This window comes from Dromaius novaehollandiae, chromosome 12, assembly GCF_036370855.1.
Source record: "Dromaius novaehollandiae isolate bDroNov1 chromosome 12, bDroNov1.hap1, whole genome shotgun sequence".
Taxonomy (NCBI): Eukaryota; Metazoa; Chordata; class Aves; order Casuariiformes; family Dromaiidae; genus Dromaius; species Dromaius novaehollandiae.
Genome location: NC_088109.1, coordinates 15,752,637 through 15,768,616, shown reverse-complemented (window position 1 = coordinate 15,768,616; position 15,980 = coordinate 15,752,637). Strand labels below are relative to the sequence as shown.

Sequence of the window (15,980 nt, the reverse complement as noted above, 5' to 3'; positions counted from 1 at the left end):
ACAGCACGAAGTGGGGTCAGGACCCAAACTGCTGGGAAAAGGTGCAGGGACACCGGGAGGAGGCTGGGAGCCAAGCGCGATGCGTCTCCCCAGGCCCCCTCAGCCGAGGAGGAGTGAAGCCCCTCGGCGCCAGCGGCTCCCGTGCTGCCTCCCCCGGCCGGGCTCTCCTGTCCATCCAGCATCTCCTCCCTGGGTTTCACTGCCAGCACGAATAGTTGTCCCAATATGGCCCTGACGACCAGCAATTCCTCGTACAAAAATGGAAGCGCGTCTGCCTCCCCCTCGGCTCTCCCGGAGCTGGCGATGGCGTTGGCACCACCGTAAAACGCACGGCGAAACCGCACAGACAAGCGGCAGCACGCGGGGAGGACTGCGCAGGGCTGCCTCCTCCTGATGTGGCCGGGCTGCGTCCAGCGAGCAGGCAGCCCCGGCAAGGGCTAATCCCGGGATTAGCCGCCCGGCCTGCGGGCTTTGTGGGGCCGGCGCGCTGGCACTGCCCCCCTTCCCGGGCTGGCCGCCCTCAGCCTCGCGGCCCTGCGACGGCAGAACCCCGGGGGGTCTCACGGCACCGTGCCGTCACCGCGCCGAGACCCCAACCAAGGTGCAGCAGGGACCGGGGCTCCCAGCCGGGGTCGTTAGCTAATTACCCGGCTCTCGGCATCCACCCGGCGCCTGCCAGAGCTCTGCAGCAGCCTGGTGCCTGGCATGGGGCAGGAGGTGTGGGGCAGGCGTGGGGCAGTGAGGGCCTTCCTGGTACAACAGCCCCCCATTTCTGGGTGCCACGGGAGCGAGTGCTTCACCACGCTGGCTGCTCTGGCGGGAGGCCTGCCCTGTCCTGCTGCCCCACGGGCACCTGCCCCATGGGGTCCTGTGTCCCCCCTGGTGACCTGTTGCATGGCGTCTTCCCCATGGGGACTGGGACCTGCCCCTGCCCCAGCCTTGCTCTATGGGGGCTTGCCTCTGCCCTGCCTGCCCCACGGAGACTGCCCCATGAGGACCCACCCCATAGGCACCTGCCCCTGTCCTGTCCTGTCCTGCCCCACAGGGACCAGCCCCTGCCCCACAGGCAGCTGCCTCTGCCCCATGGGAAACCTGAGCATCCCCTGCACCATCCCATGAGGACCTGCCCCATAGGCACCTGCCTCTGTCCTGTCCTGTCCTGCCCCACAGGGACCAGCCCCTGCCCCATAGTGACCTGCCTCTGCCCCATGGGAAACCTGAGCCTCCCCTGCCCCGTCCCATGGGGACCTGCCCCACGGCGACCGGGACCCGCCCCCGCCCCCCGGGCCTGCCCCCCGCAGCCCCCCGGCACCTGCCCCCGGGCTCGGCCGCTGCCCCCGCGCAGCCCCGGCCCCGCCGCCGCCGCCGCCCCGGCCCGGGCCGCCCCCCCGCCCGGGCGGGCTCCCGGCGCGGGTGCCCGCGGCTCGGGGCGGCGCGTGACCGGCTGCCGCCGCCGCCGCCGCCGCCCGCTGCGCCGCAGAGCCCGGCAGCGGCAGCGGCAGCGGCAGCGGAGCGGCAGCGGCAGGTGAGCGGGCGGGGGGCTGCGGCGGGCCGCGGCCGGCAGCGGCACCGGGGCCTCCCGGGCGGCGGGAGGGGGCTGCCCGGTCGGGGGCCGGCGCCGGGGCCGGCGCGGCGCCCTCGGTGCGGCGATCCCGGCGCTGCGGCACCGCAGCGGCCCCGGCGCCGGGCCCGCATCCCGCGGGGGCACCGCACGGCGGCCCCCGGCCCGGCGGGGCTGAGCGGCGGCGGGGCCGGGCCGGGCCGAGCATCCCCGCGGGCTGCGCCGGGGACGCGCCAAGGTGAACGGTGCGCGGGGCCGCGGCGCCGGGGACACCGGGGACACCGGGGGATGGCGACGGCCGGGAGCGAGGGCCGCCGGCAGCGGGGACCGCCGGGGCCAGGCTGCCGGGGACCGGGGCAGGGACCGCGGGGACGGGGACAGCCAGGGGCCGCTGGGGACGGGGAGGGCTGGGAAGAGGCAGCGGGCAGAGCCGGGAGGCACGGCGGGCCGCTCGGCTTCCCGGGCGCTGGGGCTCCGACACGCGCGGGGTCCGGCTGGGCACCGCTGGGTGCCACGTGCCGGCGGGCGACGCGGTGACTCAGAGCCCCGCGAGCGTGGGAGCGGCGTGACCGCCCGCCTCGCACGCCCGTGCCGCGTGCAGGCGCATGCCCGCCGCCGGCGCCCGCTCACCTCCCGCCCACTGTCCCCGCAGGGCCCGGGGCAGCCCGGGTGCTCGCCATGGCCGCAGCGCGCCTCGTCGCCTGGGGGCTGCTCCTGGCCGCCGGGGTCCCCGCCGCGGCCGGCCGCCCCCCGCCGCAGGGGACGCCGCCGGCCGCCGGGGACCCCGGCTCCTCCTGGGGACACCGCCAGCCCGGCTCGGCCACCCTGGGGGACATGGCAGGGGAGCTCAGCGGCGCCGGGGACCCAGACGGCGAGCGCTGGGGGGATGCCAGCCCCCCGCGGTGGTCCCGACCGCCGTGGCCCCGGGGCACCGGTGACTCCCTGCAGGTGACGGCGACGGCGGCCACCCCGGCAAGCGCTGGCACCGGGGCCTGGAGGGACGGCAGCCCGGCCACGGTGGAGGAGCCCTTCATCGCCGGGCGAGGACGGGAGGCCGAGGGCCGCGCCGGTGCCTGGATGGGGACCTGGGTGCCCTCGGCAGCGCCGACAGATGTGGCACCGGGTTCCCCGGCACCGGCCCACGGCCTGTCCCTCGCGGGGACCGCCGGCCCCCGGCCAACCGTCTCCACCATTGCCCCACGCTCCATGCCGGGGGCAGCGGTGGGGATGGCCGACGTCCTGCCGGGCTCTTCCTCCGGCCCCTCGCACTCACCGCTGCCGGGGGCGGCGGAGCGGGCGGCCCCGGCCGAGAGCTGGACCCCGGGGCTCGCAGCCCACCAGCGGAGCACACGCAGGGCCCCGCCGGGCAACGCCACCGCCGGGCATGCCGCCGCGCCGCCGGCCACACCGCCGCCCCGCGCCGCCCCGGTGCCTGCCACCGGCACGGCCACCCCCGGGAGCCCGCTTGCAGGTAGGAGGGGGGCACCCCGCGGCCCCTCCGCGCCAGCCCCCGCGGGTGCCACGGCGCGGCTCTCCCCTCTCCCGCAGGCACGGAGCCCGAGGAGGAGCTGGGCTCGCCGCAGCGCGTCCGGGGCGCCCTGAGCCCCCCCAACGCCACCAAGGCGGCCCTGCCTGCCCCACAGCCCGCCGCAGGGACGCCCGGCCCCCAGCGCGCAGGTGACGCCCCGTCCCCTGGCAGCCCCACGGCGGCGGGTCTGGGGGGTGGGCGAGCGCCGGGGCCCCGCGCGTTGGGGCGGGAGGGCACCGCAGCTATCTTGGGCCGCCCGGCCGGGACACGGTGACACCTTCAATCAGGCTTGTGCCCAGCAACGGCCCTAATCTACAGCTGCCCGCGGGGATTAGAGCTAAGTGCCCAGCGGGTGGGGGCTTCCCAGGGGGTCGGGCTGTGCCAAGGCCCTGCTGCCCCCCAGACCCGGGCGTCCTGCCTGGCCCAAACCCCCAGGCGCTGCCGGCGGGCATGGGGACCCGCGGCCCCGGCCATCAACATCCCGCCGCACATCCCGCCACGGGCCCCTCGGGTGGTGCTGGGCACCGCGGCGCTCTGCCCCCCGGGGCTGGCCGGCACCCATGCGGCAGTGCCAGGCCGGAGGGGCTGTGCTGCCCCGCGCCGCCGGGCTGCGGGAGGCCGCTGCGCCGCGAGATGCGGGTTGCTATAGCAGCAGGGATGCAGCAGGCAGGCGCGGGGCTCACGCGGCCGGTGGCACGGAGCCGCGTGCGTGGAGAGCACGTGCCACCGCCACCGCTGCGGGAAGGGCTGCCCCCCCCGCCGCGACCCGCCGCTGTTTCCCCCCTTGCAGACACCACCGGGACGCGGCCGCCCGGCCCCAGCACCGCAGCCCCCTCGTCCACGTGGCGCCGGGGGCTCATCCGGGTGACAACGCAGCGCGCCCTGCCACGTCCCGCGATGCCCGAGCCCAGCATGACGCCCGCAACGCCAGGGCCCAGCCCGCCGTGCCAGCCGCCCGGGGAGCCCTGCGGCGCGCCATGGGGCAACGGCACGGGGCCGCGCTGGGCCGAGCTGCGGCGCGCGCTGAGCTTCGCCTGGGACGCCCACGTCTACGGCTCAGCCGCCCTCTTCCTGCTGCTCAGCCTGGGCTGCCTGGCCGGCTTGCTGGGCGCCCCGGCCCTGCGCCCCCCGCACCTGCCCCACATCCTGGCCGCCCATGGGCTGCTGCTGGCCGCCAGCGTCCTGCGGGCCACCTTCCTGCTGCTGGACCCCTACGGGACGCGGGGCCGGCTGCCGCCCCGCGCCGTGCTGCTGCTGGCCACGGCGCCCTTCCCGCTGCTGCTGGCCGCCTTCGCCGTGCTGCTGCAGCGGCTGCAGCGCCTGGCGCAGCTCCGGCTGCTGCCGCCCCGTCTGCGGAGCCTGCCGGCGCTGGGGGCCGCGGCGGCGGTGCAGAGCGGGGCGCTGGGCGCCGCCGACCTGCTCTCGCCCTGGCTGAGCCCGGCGGCGGGGCTGGCGCTGCACGCGCTGGGCTGTGCCGTGGGGGCCCTGCTGCTGCTGGCGGGGCTGCACGGGTGCTGGCGGGTGCTGCGGGCGCCCGGCGGCAGCGAGGCGCTGGGGCTGCGGCGGGGCGCCTGGGCGCTGGCGGCGGCGGCGGCGCTGGGGCTGCCCTGCTGCGGGCTGCAGCTGTACAGCGCCCTGTGGCTCTGGGGCGCCCTGGGGCCGCCGGGGCGCTTCTGCTGGCCCTGCTGGGCCGCCCAGCTGTGGCTGCGGGCCGGCGAGCTGGCCGCGGCCCTGGCCCTGCTGGCGGCCGCCGCCGAGCCGCTGTGCCGCCGCCGCGGTGCCGGGGCCGCCGGCCACTCGTGCTGGGCCAAGGCGCTGCGGTACTTCTGCGCCGCCCGCAAGGCCGCGGCGCCCGAGTACCCCAACAACTGCTACGACTGGGCCGGCGCCGGCCCCGAGCGGGCGCCCGCCAGCGACATCAGCAAGAGCCTCATCCGCAACGCGGCCGAGCAGCTGCCGCTGCGGGCGCTCAAGGACAGCAACGAGGCGCGGGCGGCCGCCGCGCCGGCCCCGGGACTCAGCCCCAAGTGCCCCAACGCGGCGGCGGCGGCGCGCTCCTACGCCAGCCTGTGCTTGGAGCGGGGCTCGGCCCTCTCGCTGGGCGACCTGGCTTTCCGGCCGCCGTCGCCCATCGACCTGCGCCGCAGCATCGACCAGGCGCTGTGCCGCCAGCACCTGCTGCGCGACGGCCTGTTCGGGCGGCCGCGGCGCGGCTCCGGCGCCTCGCTGCCTGCTGGCACCCAGCCCGGCGGCCTGGCGCGCTGCAGCTCGCTGACCGAGCTGCCGGCCCCCCGGGCACCCCCCGCCGCCGCCTCCGCCAGCTCCCTGGAGAGCAGCTCGCTGCACATCAGCTGGAACCCCTGGCGCCACGGCCTCTCCTCGCCCGAGAGCCCGCCGCCGGACGAGGCGCCCAGCCGCGCGCCCCTGCTCGCCCGCCCGGCCCCCGCCGCCCCCCAGCCCCCCGACTCGGAGCGCGAGGCCCGCCGCAGCTTCCTGGCGCTCAGCAAGCAGGTGGACTCGCGCAGCCTCTCCAGCGACACCATCGAGCTGTGAGCTGGACCCCCCCCCCCCACCCCACCCCCAAAATCCCCAGCCCCGTTTTGCACAGCGCGGCCCCACGCAACCTCCGCGGAGACGGGGGCCGGCAGAGCCGTGGCCCGCGCCGGGTGGTGCTCGCCACCGCGGGGGCGTCCGTGGGGCCCTGTGAGCCAGCAGCCCCGCGTGGGGCCAGACTATTTGTGCCAAAAGAGAGAAATAAAGTTTATGTCACTAGACCGCGGCACCGTGACCTTGGCTGACGCGTGGGGCTGCCCGGGGGTGCGCCGTGGGGAGAGCGGCTGGCCGAGATGCGGCCCCAGCCCCATGCCCCCCACCCGGCTCCCGCAGCCCCCACAGAGCGCCGAGCAGCCGGGCTGGGTGCGCAGAGGTTTATTTCCTGAGATATGGATAACACGGACAGATGGACGCACGCACCCCCACGGACAAACACAGCGGCCAGGTTCATGCAGCAGGCAGGACCGCCAGCATGGCACCCCGGGCACGGCCGGGCAGCAGTGAGGGACACCCCCCCCCCCGCCCCCGGCGCCCTGGCCCTGCCTGGGGGCAGAAGCTGGGAGGGGAGCAAGGGCCGAGGGACGCGGGCAGGAGGGTTTGGGGGTGGCAGGCAGAGCACGAGGCATCGCGTCTGCCGAAGCCAGCCTGGGCCAGGACAGGGCCACACGCCGGGGACCCCGGGGCCAGCAGGACCCGCGCACTGCCGGGCTCCGCGCACACCACGTCCCAGCCCCGGGGCGCCCCACACAGCACCGCGGCTCCCCCAAACCCTCCAGCACTCAGCCTGATCTGCCGCCACCGCTGCCTCCCCAAAATCCTGGCACCGAGCTGGCCCTCGTCCTGGCCCCCAGCACAGCAGGGCCGCAGAGGGCAACGGGCAGCATTTTCGGGGCACGACCGGGCTGGTGCCTCGGCACCTCCCTGCCACCTCCCTTGGCTTTCAGGCCAGGCGCCTGGCCCTGCAGCATCCCATCTGCTCCCCTCCGGGCCCCGTGAGCCCGGCTCTGCCACCCAACTCTGCCAGGGCAGGATCAGCCCTGGGAAAATCCGAACCCACAGGTCCCAGCCTGGCTGCCTGCTCCCAGCACCCAGCCCAGCCGCCTCGGGGCCCCAACGACGGTGCCTGGGGCGCCTGGAGGGCTGCGAGCGCCCTGGCTCGGGGACGCCCTGGGCAGGCAGCAGGTCCAAGCTCTGCTGGCACCACCTCCCCCGGCACGAGGTGGTGTGAAAGCATCCGACCCACCTCTCCGACCCCTCCCGTGCCCCCCAGCGCCAGCCCCCTGCTCTGGCGCGCAGTGGCTGGTAGCAGTGTGCTGTGCCCCCGGCAGCCCCGGGCCTGCGGCTCCAAGCGGCTCAGCGTGGCTGCGCCTGTGGGAGGGGGGAGCCGTGCGGGATCCCTGGAGGGAAGCAGGGCCCAGGCCCCTGGCGCTCGCTCTGCAGGACGGGGAGAGGTGGGATCCTACTCTAACAGGGGGCACTGGGGGTCTCATGCAGGGCAGGTGCAGCCCCGAGCACATCGCGCACAGGATCCGGCCTCGGGAGCCAGCCCTGCTCCGAGAGCCCCGTGCCCTGGCCGAAGCGGGGGGGCCGTGCCCAGAGCTATCTGCCCTTCATGAAGCCGTCGAGGACACGGTCGCCGCGGTCGGAGAGCCAGTAGCCGGCCATGGCAGCCACGGCCCCGATGAAGATGGCGGTGAAGACCATGTCGCCCTTGGCGGCCAGCGTGGCGAGGGCGCAGATCACCACGCCGAAGAACATCTGCTGCAGCACCACCACCTCATCGTCTGTCACGTCGTCGAAGAAGCCCTTCTCCGGGGCGTCTGCGAGGACGGCGCCGGTGGGCACGGGCACGATGGGGCACGCAGAGCCCCGCACCGCCCCCCGCACCCCCCTCCCAGGACCCCGTGGCGGGCCGTACCGGGCGGCTTGTCCTCCACGCACTGCCCGTCCCTGCGGACGTGGCCCGGGGCGCACACGCAGCGGTAGCTGCCCTCCGTGTTCTCGCAGACCTCCTGCGCCCCGGCGCACACGGGCTCCTCGGCGCTGGCGCACTCGTCCACGTCTGCGGAGAGAGAGGCAGGGCTCAGACGGCAGCGACGGGGACGGCATGGCACCCGGCCCGCGGCAGGCCGCTCACCCAGGCACTTGGCTCCGTCCCGCCAGTAGCCCTTGTTGCACTTCTTGCAGCGCGCTGGCCCCGCGCCCATGCAGCCGATGCAGGCCGTGGAGCAGTCTGTGGAGGTGAGAGCGCTGCCAGCCCGGGTGCGGACAGACAGACGCTGTCCCCAGGGACCTGCAGGCCAAAGCCCCTCTCTGGCCCAGCAGCCGGGACTGGCAAAGTCCACAGGTGACTGCCTGAGCAGGGCCATCTCACGTGGCTGCTCGTGCATGCACTACGGGGGGGGGGGGGGGCTCGGGCAGCAACGCGGACGCCCGCTCGCGCACGCCTGACCTCGGCACTCATAGGAGCCCTCGGTGTTGACACAGAACTGGTTGGCTCGGCAGTGCGCCATCTCCGTGCCGCATTCATCTATGTCTGCAGGAGAGAGCGGCTGAGCAGGGCGCACGGTCCCCAACACAGCCCCAGCCCCAGCCGGACCTCGCCACGCGGCACCGCCGAGCAGGGGCCACGCCGCGAGCCCAAACCGCCCCGCAGCGCAGCCCGCCCTGCCGAGCCGGCAGCCCGGGGACTCACCGATGCAGCGGTGCTCGTGCAGCACCCAGCCCCGCTTGCAGCGCAGGCAGCTGGAGTCCTCCGGCCCCGTGCAGCGCCCGCAGGCCCAGTAGCACTCTGCGGGGCGGGAGAGCGCGGCGTGGGTGACGGGGTGCTGCCACCCCGCGCCACGGCGGGCTCCCCGGCCCAGCGCCCCTCCGGATGCGGCCCCTACCTACCGGCACATACCAGGTGGCTCTTGTTGCGCGACGCCTCGTAGTAGCCGTCACCGCACTCGGAGCAGAAGGCGCCGCCGTAGCCCGGGCTGCACACGCACAGGCCGGTGCCGCGGCGCGTCCCGTCCCCGTCGCATTTGCCGTTGCCGCTGCAGGGCTGCTGGGGGCCGCCGGCGCAGGCTGCGCGGAGACAGAGCGGCGGTGGGACGGGGCAAACCCTGGGCGTCCCGTGCCCCACGGCGGGGACCGGGCCCCACCACCGCCCGCCCCGGCAACTCACGCAGGCAGTCGGGGCCGTAGGTGCCGGGGGGGCAGCACACCGCCAGCCTGTCCATGCACAGCCACTGGAAGAAGTCAGGATGCTGCTGCCGCCTGGGGACACGGGGACAGGGCGCTCAGGCCACCCACCGTCGCCAAACCCCGCCGCGGCTGTGGAGGGGCCGCAGGCCGGGCTGGCTCCCACCCCCTGCCCCGTGCTCACTCGTGAAACCACCAGCGCTCCACGTGCTCCTCGCTGCGCTCCAGCAGCTGGTGGCAGGCGAAGTCCGAGGGGGCACACACGCTCTCCAGCACCTCCAGCAGCCGGGTCTCGCTGCGGGCGGCGGGGCTCAGCGCGGGCACGGCCGTGTGTGCCCCTCACCCCGGCCTCGTGTCCCCCGCCGCCGCCGCCGCTCGCTCACCTGTGCTCGTACTTGGCCAGCTTCTCCTCCTCCCAGGCCGTGTTGCCCCCGCCAAAGCCCTCTCGCTGGGTCCGCTCCAGGCCCTGGGCGCGCGGGGCGGGCAGGGCACGCGTGGGCCCCCCCGGTTGTCCCCCGGCACTGCCGTCACCCCGCCGCGGGTCTCCGTGCGGCCCCTCCGCCCCGCCAGCGTCACCACGGGCCACCCTCCCCGCGTCGTGTCATCCTCCCCCCCGGGGGCTGCGTCACCTCCCCGGCCCCGCTAGCCCCCCCCAGCTCATGTCGCCCCTTCTCGTGCCACTCCCGGGGCCCCCTAGGCCACAGTCTCTGTCACCCCCTACCTGTGCCGCCACCCCCCCCAAATTGTGTCACTCCGGAGCCACGCCACCCCCAGCCCCCCTGCTGCACATCCCCCTGTGTCACTCATGGGACCCCCGCCCCCACAGACCATACCCCCCCAGGTCCCCCCATGCCACGCACCATGCTGACCCCAGTCCGTGTCACCTCACGTCCCCTCCACACCCCCGAGCCATGTCACTCCCGGCCACCCACCGCACACAGTGCCACCTCCCACTGCGTCCCCCCAGCTCCACGGGCTGTGCCATCCCTCCCAGTGTCACCCCATGCCCACGGCACCCCCATGTCCCTCAGCCCCACGTCCTGTGTCATCCTCCTCAGGGTCACCTGAGCGTGTCCCCCATACGCCATGAATCAGGTCACCCCTGGAGCCCAAACACCACAGTGCCACCCCCGCACCCCCCAACCCCATGGCACCCCCTGCCCATGTCACATGTGTCCTCCAGCCCCAGGGGCAGTGCCACCCCCCCCAGTGCCACACCCTGCCTGTGACACCCCTGTGTCCCCCAGCCCCATGGCCATGTCATCCCAAGTGTCACCCCCGTGTCCTCCCAACCCCACGGGCAGTGTCATCCCCCCAGTGACACCCCATGCCTGCGTCACCCCCCATCCCCATGGGCTCTGTCACCCCCCCAGTGACACCCCATGCCTGCATCACCCCCCACCCCCATGGGCTGTGTCACCCCCCCAGTGACATCCCGTCACCTCCCATCCCTCCAACCCCATGGGCAGTGTCATCCCCCCAGTGCCACCCCTGTCTGTGTCATCCCGTGTCCCCCAGCCCCATAGCTGTGTCATCCCACGTGTCACCCCCGTGTCCTCCCAGGCCCATGGGCAGTGCCACCCCCCCCAGTGACACCCCATGCCTGCATCACCCCCATCCCCCCCCCATGGGCTGTGCCCCCCCCAGTGCCACCCGTCACCCCCTGTCCCCCCAACCCCATGGGCAGTGTCATCTCCCCAGTGTCACCCCATCTGTCTGTCACCCCCTGTCCCCCCAACCCCATGGGCAGTGTCACCCCCCCATGCCACCCCCTGTCCTTGTCACTCCCTATCCCCCAGCCCCATAGCTGCGTCATCCCACGTGTCACCCCCATGTCCCCCAACCCCACGGGCAGTGCCACCTCCCAGTGCCACCCCCCGTCCGCATCACCCCGTGTCCCCCAGCCCCATGGCTGTGTCCTCCCCGCAGTGCCACCCCCTGCCCCACAGGCCGCGTCACCCCCTGCCAGCGTCCCCGTGTCCCCCACACCACGGGCTGCACCCCCCCGCCACCCCACAGCGCCCCCCACCCCCGTGTCCCCCCCAAACGTGCCGCCCCCCGCCGCGCCCGCCCCGCGCCCCCGCACCCTGCTGAAGCTGTCGGCGAGGCCGCGGCAGGCGCGGCACGGCTCGGCCTCGGCCCCGGCCCCGGCCCCGGCGGCCCCGGCCCCCCCGGCGGCGCCCATCAGGCCCAGCAGCAGCAGCAGCCGCAGCCGCAGCCGCGCGGCCGCCAGGCGCCGCCGCCGCCCCATGCTCGCGCCGCCCCGCCCCGCCCGGCCCCGCCCCGCGCCCACGTGGTGCCGCGCCCCGCCCCCGGCCCCCGCCAGCCAACGGCGCCGCGCGTCACGCGGGGGGCGCCGCGCCCGCAGCCAACCCGCGCCGCCCGCCCCGCCGCGCCTTAAAGGGCCCCGCGCGCCGAGCGGAGGCAGCAGCAGCCGCAGCGCCGAGCAGGCCGCGCGCGCGCGCACCCGCGCGCCTTTATTGGCCGCCCGCCAGCGCGCGCCGCAGCCGCGCGGCCGCGCGCGCCACCTGCGGCTCCGTACGGCGCCCGCGGCCGGCGAGCGCGCGCAGCAGCGCGGGGGCCTGCGAGGGCAGCGCGAAGGCCGGGGCGGCCCGCAGCGCCCGCGGCACCGCCGGCACCGCCGCCTCCAGCCGCGCCACCACGTAGCGCCCGCTGCCCGCCGCCAGCGCCGGCAGCACGCACGCCAGCGCCGCCGCGAAGGCCTCGCACGCCGCCGGGCCCTCGACGCCTCCCGGCCCGTCGCCGCCGCCGTCCTCGTCGTCGCGGTCCCAGCGGCGGGCGGCGGCGGCGGCGGCCGGCGAGAGCAGCAGCACCACGGTGTCGCCGCCCCGCAGCGCCCGCCGGTGCTGGGCGTGCAGCCAGGGCAGCGGCCCCCGGGCGGCCGCCGCCGTCCCGCCGCCCGGCGCCGCCGCCGCCGCCAGCCCCAGCGGGCGCAGGGCCGCCGCCAGCGCGCAGGCCGCCCGCTCCGCCGACGGCTCCGCCGCGTGCAGCACCAGCGCCCGGCGGCCCCGCGCCGGACCTGCGCCGCACCGTCAGCGCTGCCGCCTCCGCACCAACACCCGCCCCCTCCCGCAACCCCCCGGGGCGGCCCCCGGCGCCCAGAGCAAAGGGGGCCGCCCCTGCGCCCGCTTTCCACAGCCCCCCCCCCCCCCGCCGGCACCCCGCTCACCCTGGGGGCTGCAGCCGGCCCGCAGGGTCTTCAGCCAGCCTGCGGGGGGGAGAGCGGTGAGCGGCGGGGAGAGCGGGGCGCCGGCGGCACCACCGGGCCGGGGGCAGGCGCGGGGCCCCCGCTCACCTTTCACGTCCTCCTGCTTGAGCAGCAGCAGCAGCAGGATGCAGGTGGCGCAGAGCAGCGCCGCCATCCAGGCCAGCGCCCAGCGGGCGTGCAGGTCTGCGGGGCGCGGGGGGGTCAGCGCCCGCCGGCCGCCCCCTCGGCACCCACCCCGCTCGCCCGGCCCCGCCGGGTTACTCACACTTGTGCAGCGGGCAGGCCCAGAGCGCCGCCACGGTGCCGTTCTCCTGCCGCCACACCTGGGGGGACGGGGGGCGTCAGGCCCTGCCGGTGCCGTGTCCCCCCCCACCGCCGTGCCCCCGCTGCCGCTCACCTGCGCGCACTGCCCCGCCGCCACGTCCTGCCGCAGCCACGGCTCCAGCAGCCCGGGCCGCCCAGCGCCCTGCGGGAGGGAGCGCGGGGTGAGCAGGGCACCGCCGGCCATGGAGCCCCCACCGTGCCGCGCCGCGCCGCGCCGTACCGTGCTGGTGAAGCTGGCGAGCGGCGTGCAGGCGCCCCGCTCCAGGGCGCACAGCGACGCGTTGCCCCCGGGCCCGCGGCTCTCCAGCAGCAGCAGGTCGTCGGCGCGGCCGGGCAGCGCTCCTGGGGATGAGGCACGGCCGCGGTTCGCCCGGGGCCGCCGCGCCCCGTCCCCGTCCCCATCCGGGCCGATACTCACGGTCCCGCAGGCACTGGGTCAGCCGGACCTGCCCGCCGCTCCGCGCCTGCCGGGAGAGCGGCTCAGCACCCGGCGCCGGCGGGCGGGCGCCCGCGGGGCAGGATCCGGCCCTACCTGCACGCAGAGGTTGGGGTGCGGCCGCAGCGCCTTGAACTCCTGGGGGCCCTGTGGGGAGAGGGGGGCTGCAGCAGCGGGGCGCATGGCGCCCGGCCGCCCCGGCCCTGCGGGGACGCGGGTGCTCACCTGCGCTGCGAGGGGCTGCCGCAGCTGCGGTAGCGCTTGGCAGGGCCCGGCGGGCTCCGGCCGCCAGCAGGGCACCAGCTCCGCGGGGAGGTCGCAGGGGGCCGAGACGGAGCAGGTCAGCGAGTCGCCGGCGTCGTGCAGGAGCAGCCGGCTCCGGGCCCAGAGCCGCTCCCAGGCCTCGGCGTCTGCAGCGGTGCGGGGAGAGGGGTCAGGGTGCCCCACACCACGGGCACCCCACCCCCCACAGACCCAGCTTACGTACCACGGGAGAAGGGACACGAGGTGGCCCGCGGCGGGTCCTGGATCTCCGGCCACACCTGGGGGAGAAGAGGATGCTGCAAGGCGCAGGACGGGATTTGGGAGCCCATCACCCCGCCGCCGCCTCAGGCCCCGGGCACCTACCTGCAGGCAGAGGCAGGGCAGCACCTCGTCGGCCGGCAGGCTGTAGTTGAGGGGCCCGCTCTGCAGCCGGGAAGGGGACGTGCGGTCAGCCGGCGGTGGGACGCGTGGGGAGGGAGGGAGGGCAGGGGTTGGGGGCAGCCCCGCGCTCACCGCCGTCACGGCGCGCCCGGCGCCGGCGCCGCGGCTCCGGTTGTGGTAGAGCCGCAGGGTGTAGCCGTGCCCTGCCGCCGCCTCCTGCACCTGCACCACCGCCACCGCGGGCCCGCGCCAGACCTGCAGCCGGGGCACTGCGCGGCGCGGCTCAGGGGCGCCCGCGGGGGCCAGACCGGGGGGATGCCCGGCCCCCGCGGGCGCCCGCTCCCCCAGCAGCGCGGAAACCCCCCCGGGGTGCCAGGCGGGGGCACGGCACCTACCTCGGCACTGCGGGACGGCGGCCTGCGCTGCGGGCCAGGAGCAGTCTGCGGGGACAGCGGGGCTCAGCACCGGGGCCGGCCGCGGCGGGCAGCGGCCCCCCACCGGGGCCGCAGGGCCGGGGGGGTCTCACCTGGCACCCGGCGGCTGCGGCTCAGCCTCGGGCGGCCGCGAGCGTTGGTGTAAGCCGTGACGCGCAGCTCGGAGCCCAGCGCCGCCTCGAAGCACTGGAACGTCACCGAGCCCTGGGCAGGAAAACCACGGCGCTGCGGAGCCTGCCCGCGCCCCGCACACGGGGATGCCGGGGGCACGGGGGCTGCAGCGCCATCCATGACCCACGTCCCCATGCACAGGGTGCCAGGGGCACAGGGGCTGCAGCACCATCCGTGACCCACATCCCCATGTGTGGGGACGCCGGGGGCACAGGGGCTGCAGCACCGTGCTGCACAGCGGGACCCACACCGCCTGCACCCATGCCCCACGTCCCCATGTGTGGGGTGCCCAGGGAGCCGGGGGGGTGTGGGGCTGGGGTGCCGCGCTGCTTAGCAGAGACCCACGCTGCCCGCCCCCCACATCCCCCATGCCCCTGGGGTGCGTGGGACGCGGCAATGGACCACCGCGCTGCCCGTGCCCCACGCTCCCGCGCCCCGGGATGCTGGGGACGCGCAGAAGACCCCCACCCTGAGCCCCCCCGCTGCACGGCAGGCCCCACGGCGCCCCACGGCACTACGCACCAGGGTGCCGCCGGGGCGCAGCGGCGCCCGCACCTCCACAGCGACGCAGCGGGACCAGGAGTACGCGTGGCCGGAGAGCAGCAGGATCCCGGCGACGGCGCCGTCCCCGTCCCCCGGCGGGGCCCGCGGGGGGCCGGCGGCCGCCCCCAGCGCCAGGTCGAGGCGGGCGCGCAGGCAGGGCGCACAGGCCGCGGCCCCCGCGCACCGCAGCGCCGGCTCCAGCCGCAGCCGCGCCGGCACCAGCCCCGGGCCCGGCCCCGGCGCCTCCGGGCCGCACAGCACGTCCGCCTCTGCGGGGAGGGGGGGCCGCGCCGTGGGTCCCGGGGGTCGCCCGGCTCCCCGGCGCCGTGGGTCCGGCGGCGGCCAGGCCGCGCGGCACTTACCGAGCAGGCGGCAGGCGAGGCCCTGGGGGAGGCGGGGGTCAGGGCGGGGGGCACGGCTGCCCCACGGCCGCCCCCCCCGGGGCCCGGCCAGGCCGACCCACCTGGGAGCAGGCGAGGGTGTCGCGGGGGGCGCAGCGCCCCATGGCCGCCAGCAGCGCCAGCAGCGCCAGGCCCGGCGGCCCCATGGCGGGGCCCCCCGCCCCACGGCCCCCCGCCCCACGGCCCCGCGCCGGCGGCCGGCGGCTCCCGCTTCCTGCTCCTCTCCCGGACACCTGGGTCCTAGCGCGGCGCCGGCGACCGCCCCGGGGTGGGGCCTCCCCGCGCCCGGACCGCGGATGGGACGGGACGGGACGGGACGGGACGGGACGGGGCGCGGGGAGGGCTCTGCGCCCGCCGCCCCACGGCTCCGCACGGGGCCCGGGCCTACCCCACGGTGGTGAGGCCTGCCCCATAGCCTGGTGCGGCGGCCCAGGCCAGCCCCACGGCGGTGCGGCACGGGCCAGGCCCGCCCCACGGCCTGCTGTGGCAGCTCAGGCCAGCCCCATAGCAGCATGGGGCACGGGCCAGCCCCAGAGCCCGGCACAGGGGCTCAGGCCGGCCCCGTGGTGTGGCTCAGGGCCAGGCCAGCCCCATAGCAGTGGGGCACGGGGCCTGGGATGCCCCACGGCCTGGCACAGTGGTGCAGCCCAGCCCCACGGTGGTGCAGCACGGGGTCAGGCCTGCCCCATAGTTCAGTGCAGTGGTGCGGGTCAGCCCCATAGCCTGGCATGGTGACCCAGGCTAGCCCCATAGTGTAGCACGGGGGCAGACCAGCCCCATAGCCTGCTGCGATGGCTCAGGCCAGCCCCACGGCGTGGCACAGGGCCAGCTGCTGCCCCATAACCCAGCATGTGGCTCAGGCCGGCAGTACCGCAGCCTGCGGGAACCCCCTCTGCACAGCCCCGCTGCGGGGCCAGCCCCACAGCAAGCCCCACGGTGGGGGCTCCCCATGCTGCAGGGCGGCAGCAG

At 76.9% G+C, this 15,980-nt stretch overlaps 3 protein-coding genes across 5 annotated transcripts; 1 reads left to right on the top strand and 2 right to left on the bottom strand.

The window, feature by feature from the left end:
• Positions 1 to 2,247: 2,247 nt before the first annotated feature.
• Positions 2,248 to 5,712, top strand: PRRT3 (proline rich transmembrane protein 3). Its single transcript, XM_026102670.2, has 3 exons — positions 2,248 to 3,032; positions 3,110 to 3,238; positions 3,880 to 5,712. Exons 1-3 carry the CDS (start codon positions 2,396 to 2,398, stop codon positions 5,640 to 5,642), a joined length of 2,529 nt encoding a protein of 842 aa, XP_025958455.2. The 5' UTR covers positions 2,248 to 2,395; the 3' UTR covers positions 5,643 to 5,712.
• A 290-nt stretch (positions 5,713 to 6,002) lies between these two features.
• CRELD1 (cysteine rich with EGF like domains 1) lies at positions 6,003 to 11,104 on the bottom strand. Its single transcript, XM_064519041.1, has 10 exons — positions 10,915 to 11,104; positions 9,212 to 9,294; positions 9,013 to 9,123; positions 8,812 to 8,903; positions 8,535 to 8,711; positions 8,338 to 8,433; positions 8,095 to 8,178; positions 7,780 to 7,875; positions 7,561 to 7,704; positions 6,003 to 7,462 (listed from the first exon to the last, which is right to left on the bottom strand). The coding sequence occupies exons 1-10, from the start codon at positions 11,077 to 11,079 to the stop codon at positions 7,242 to 7,244; spliced, it is 1,269 nt and encodes a 422-aa protein (XP_064375111.1). The 5' UTR covers positions 11,080 to 11,104; the 3' UTR covers positions 6,003 to 7,241.
• Positions 11,105 to 11,265: 161 nt separating this feature from the next.
• IL17RC (interleukin 17 receptor C) lies at positions 11,266 to 15,327 on the bottom strand. Of its 3 annotated transcripts, XM_064519040.1 has the most exons (17): positions 15,074 to 15,324; positions 14,973 to 14,994; positions 14,590 to 14,879; positions 13,989 to 14,100; positions 13,858 to 13,902; positions 13,595 to 13,731; positions 13,445 to 13,504; positions 13,305 to 13,359; positions 13,043 to 13,227; positions 12,914 to 12,964; positions 12,800 to 12,845; positions 12,602 to 12,723; positions 12,455 to 12,523; positions 12,323 to 12,380; positions 12,145 to 12,240; positions 12,019 to 12,057; positions 11,266 to 11,868 (listed from the first exon to the last, which is right to left on the bottom strand). In XM_064519040.1, exons 1-17 carry the CDS (start codon positions 15,155 to 15,157, stop codon positions 11,306 to 11,308), a joined length of 2,034 nt encoding a protein of 677 aa, XP_064375110.1. In that variant the 5' UTR covers positions 15,158 to 15,324; the 3' UTR covers positions 11,266 to 11,305. The 3 variants fall into 3 exon arrangements, with proteins under 3 accessions (XP_064375110.1, XP_064375109.1, XP_064375108.1); XM_064519039.1 differs by having other exon boundaries at positions 14,623 to 14,994; positions 15,074 to 15,327; XM_064519038.1 differs by having other exon boundaries at positions 14,590 to 14,994; positions 15,074 to 15,326.
• Positions 15,328 to 15,980: the final 653 nt, after the last annotated feature.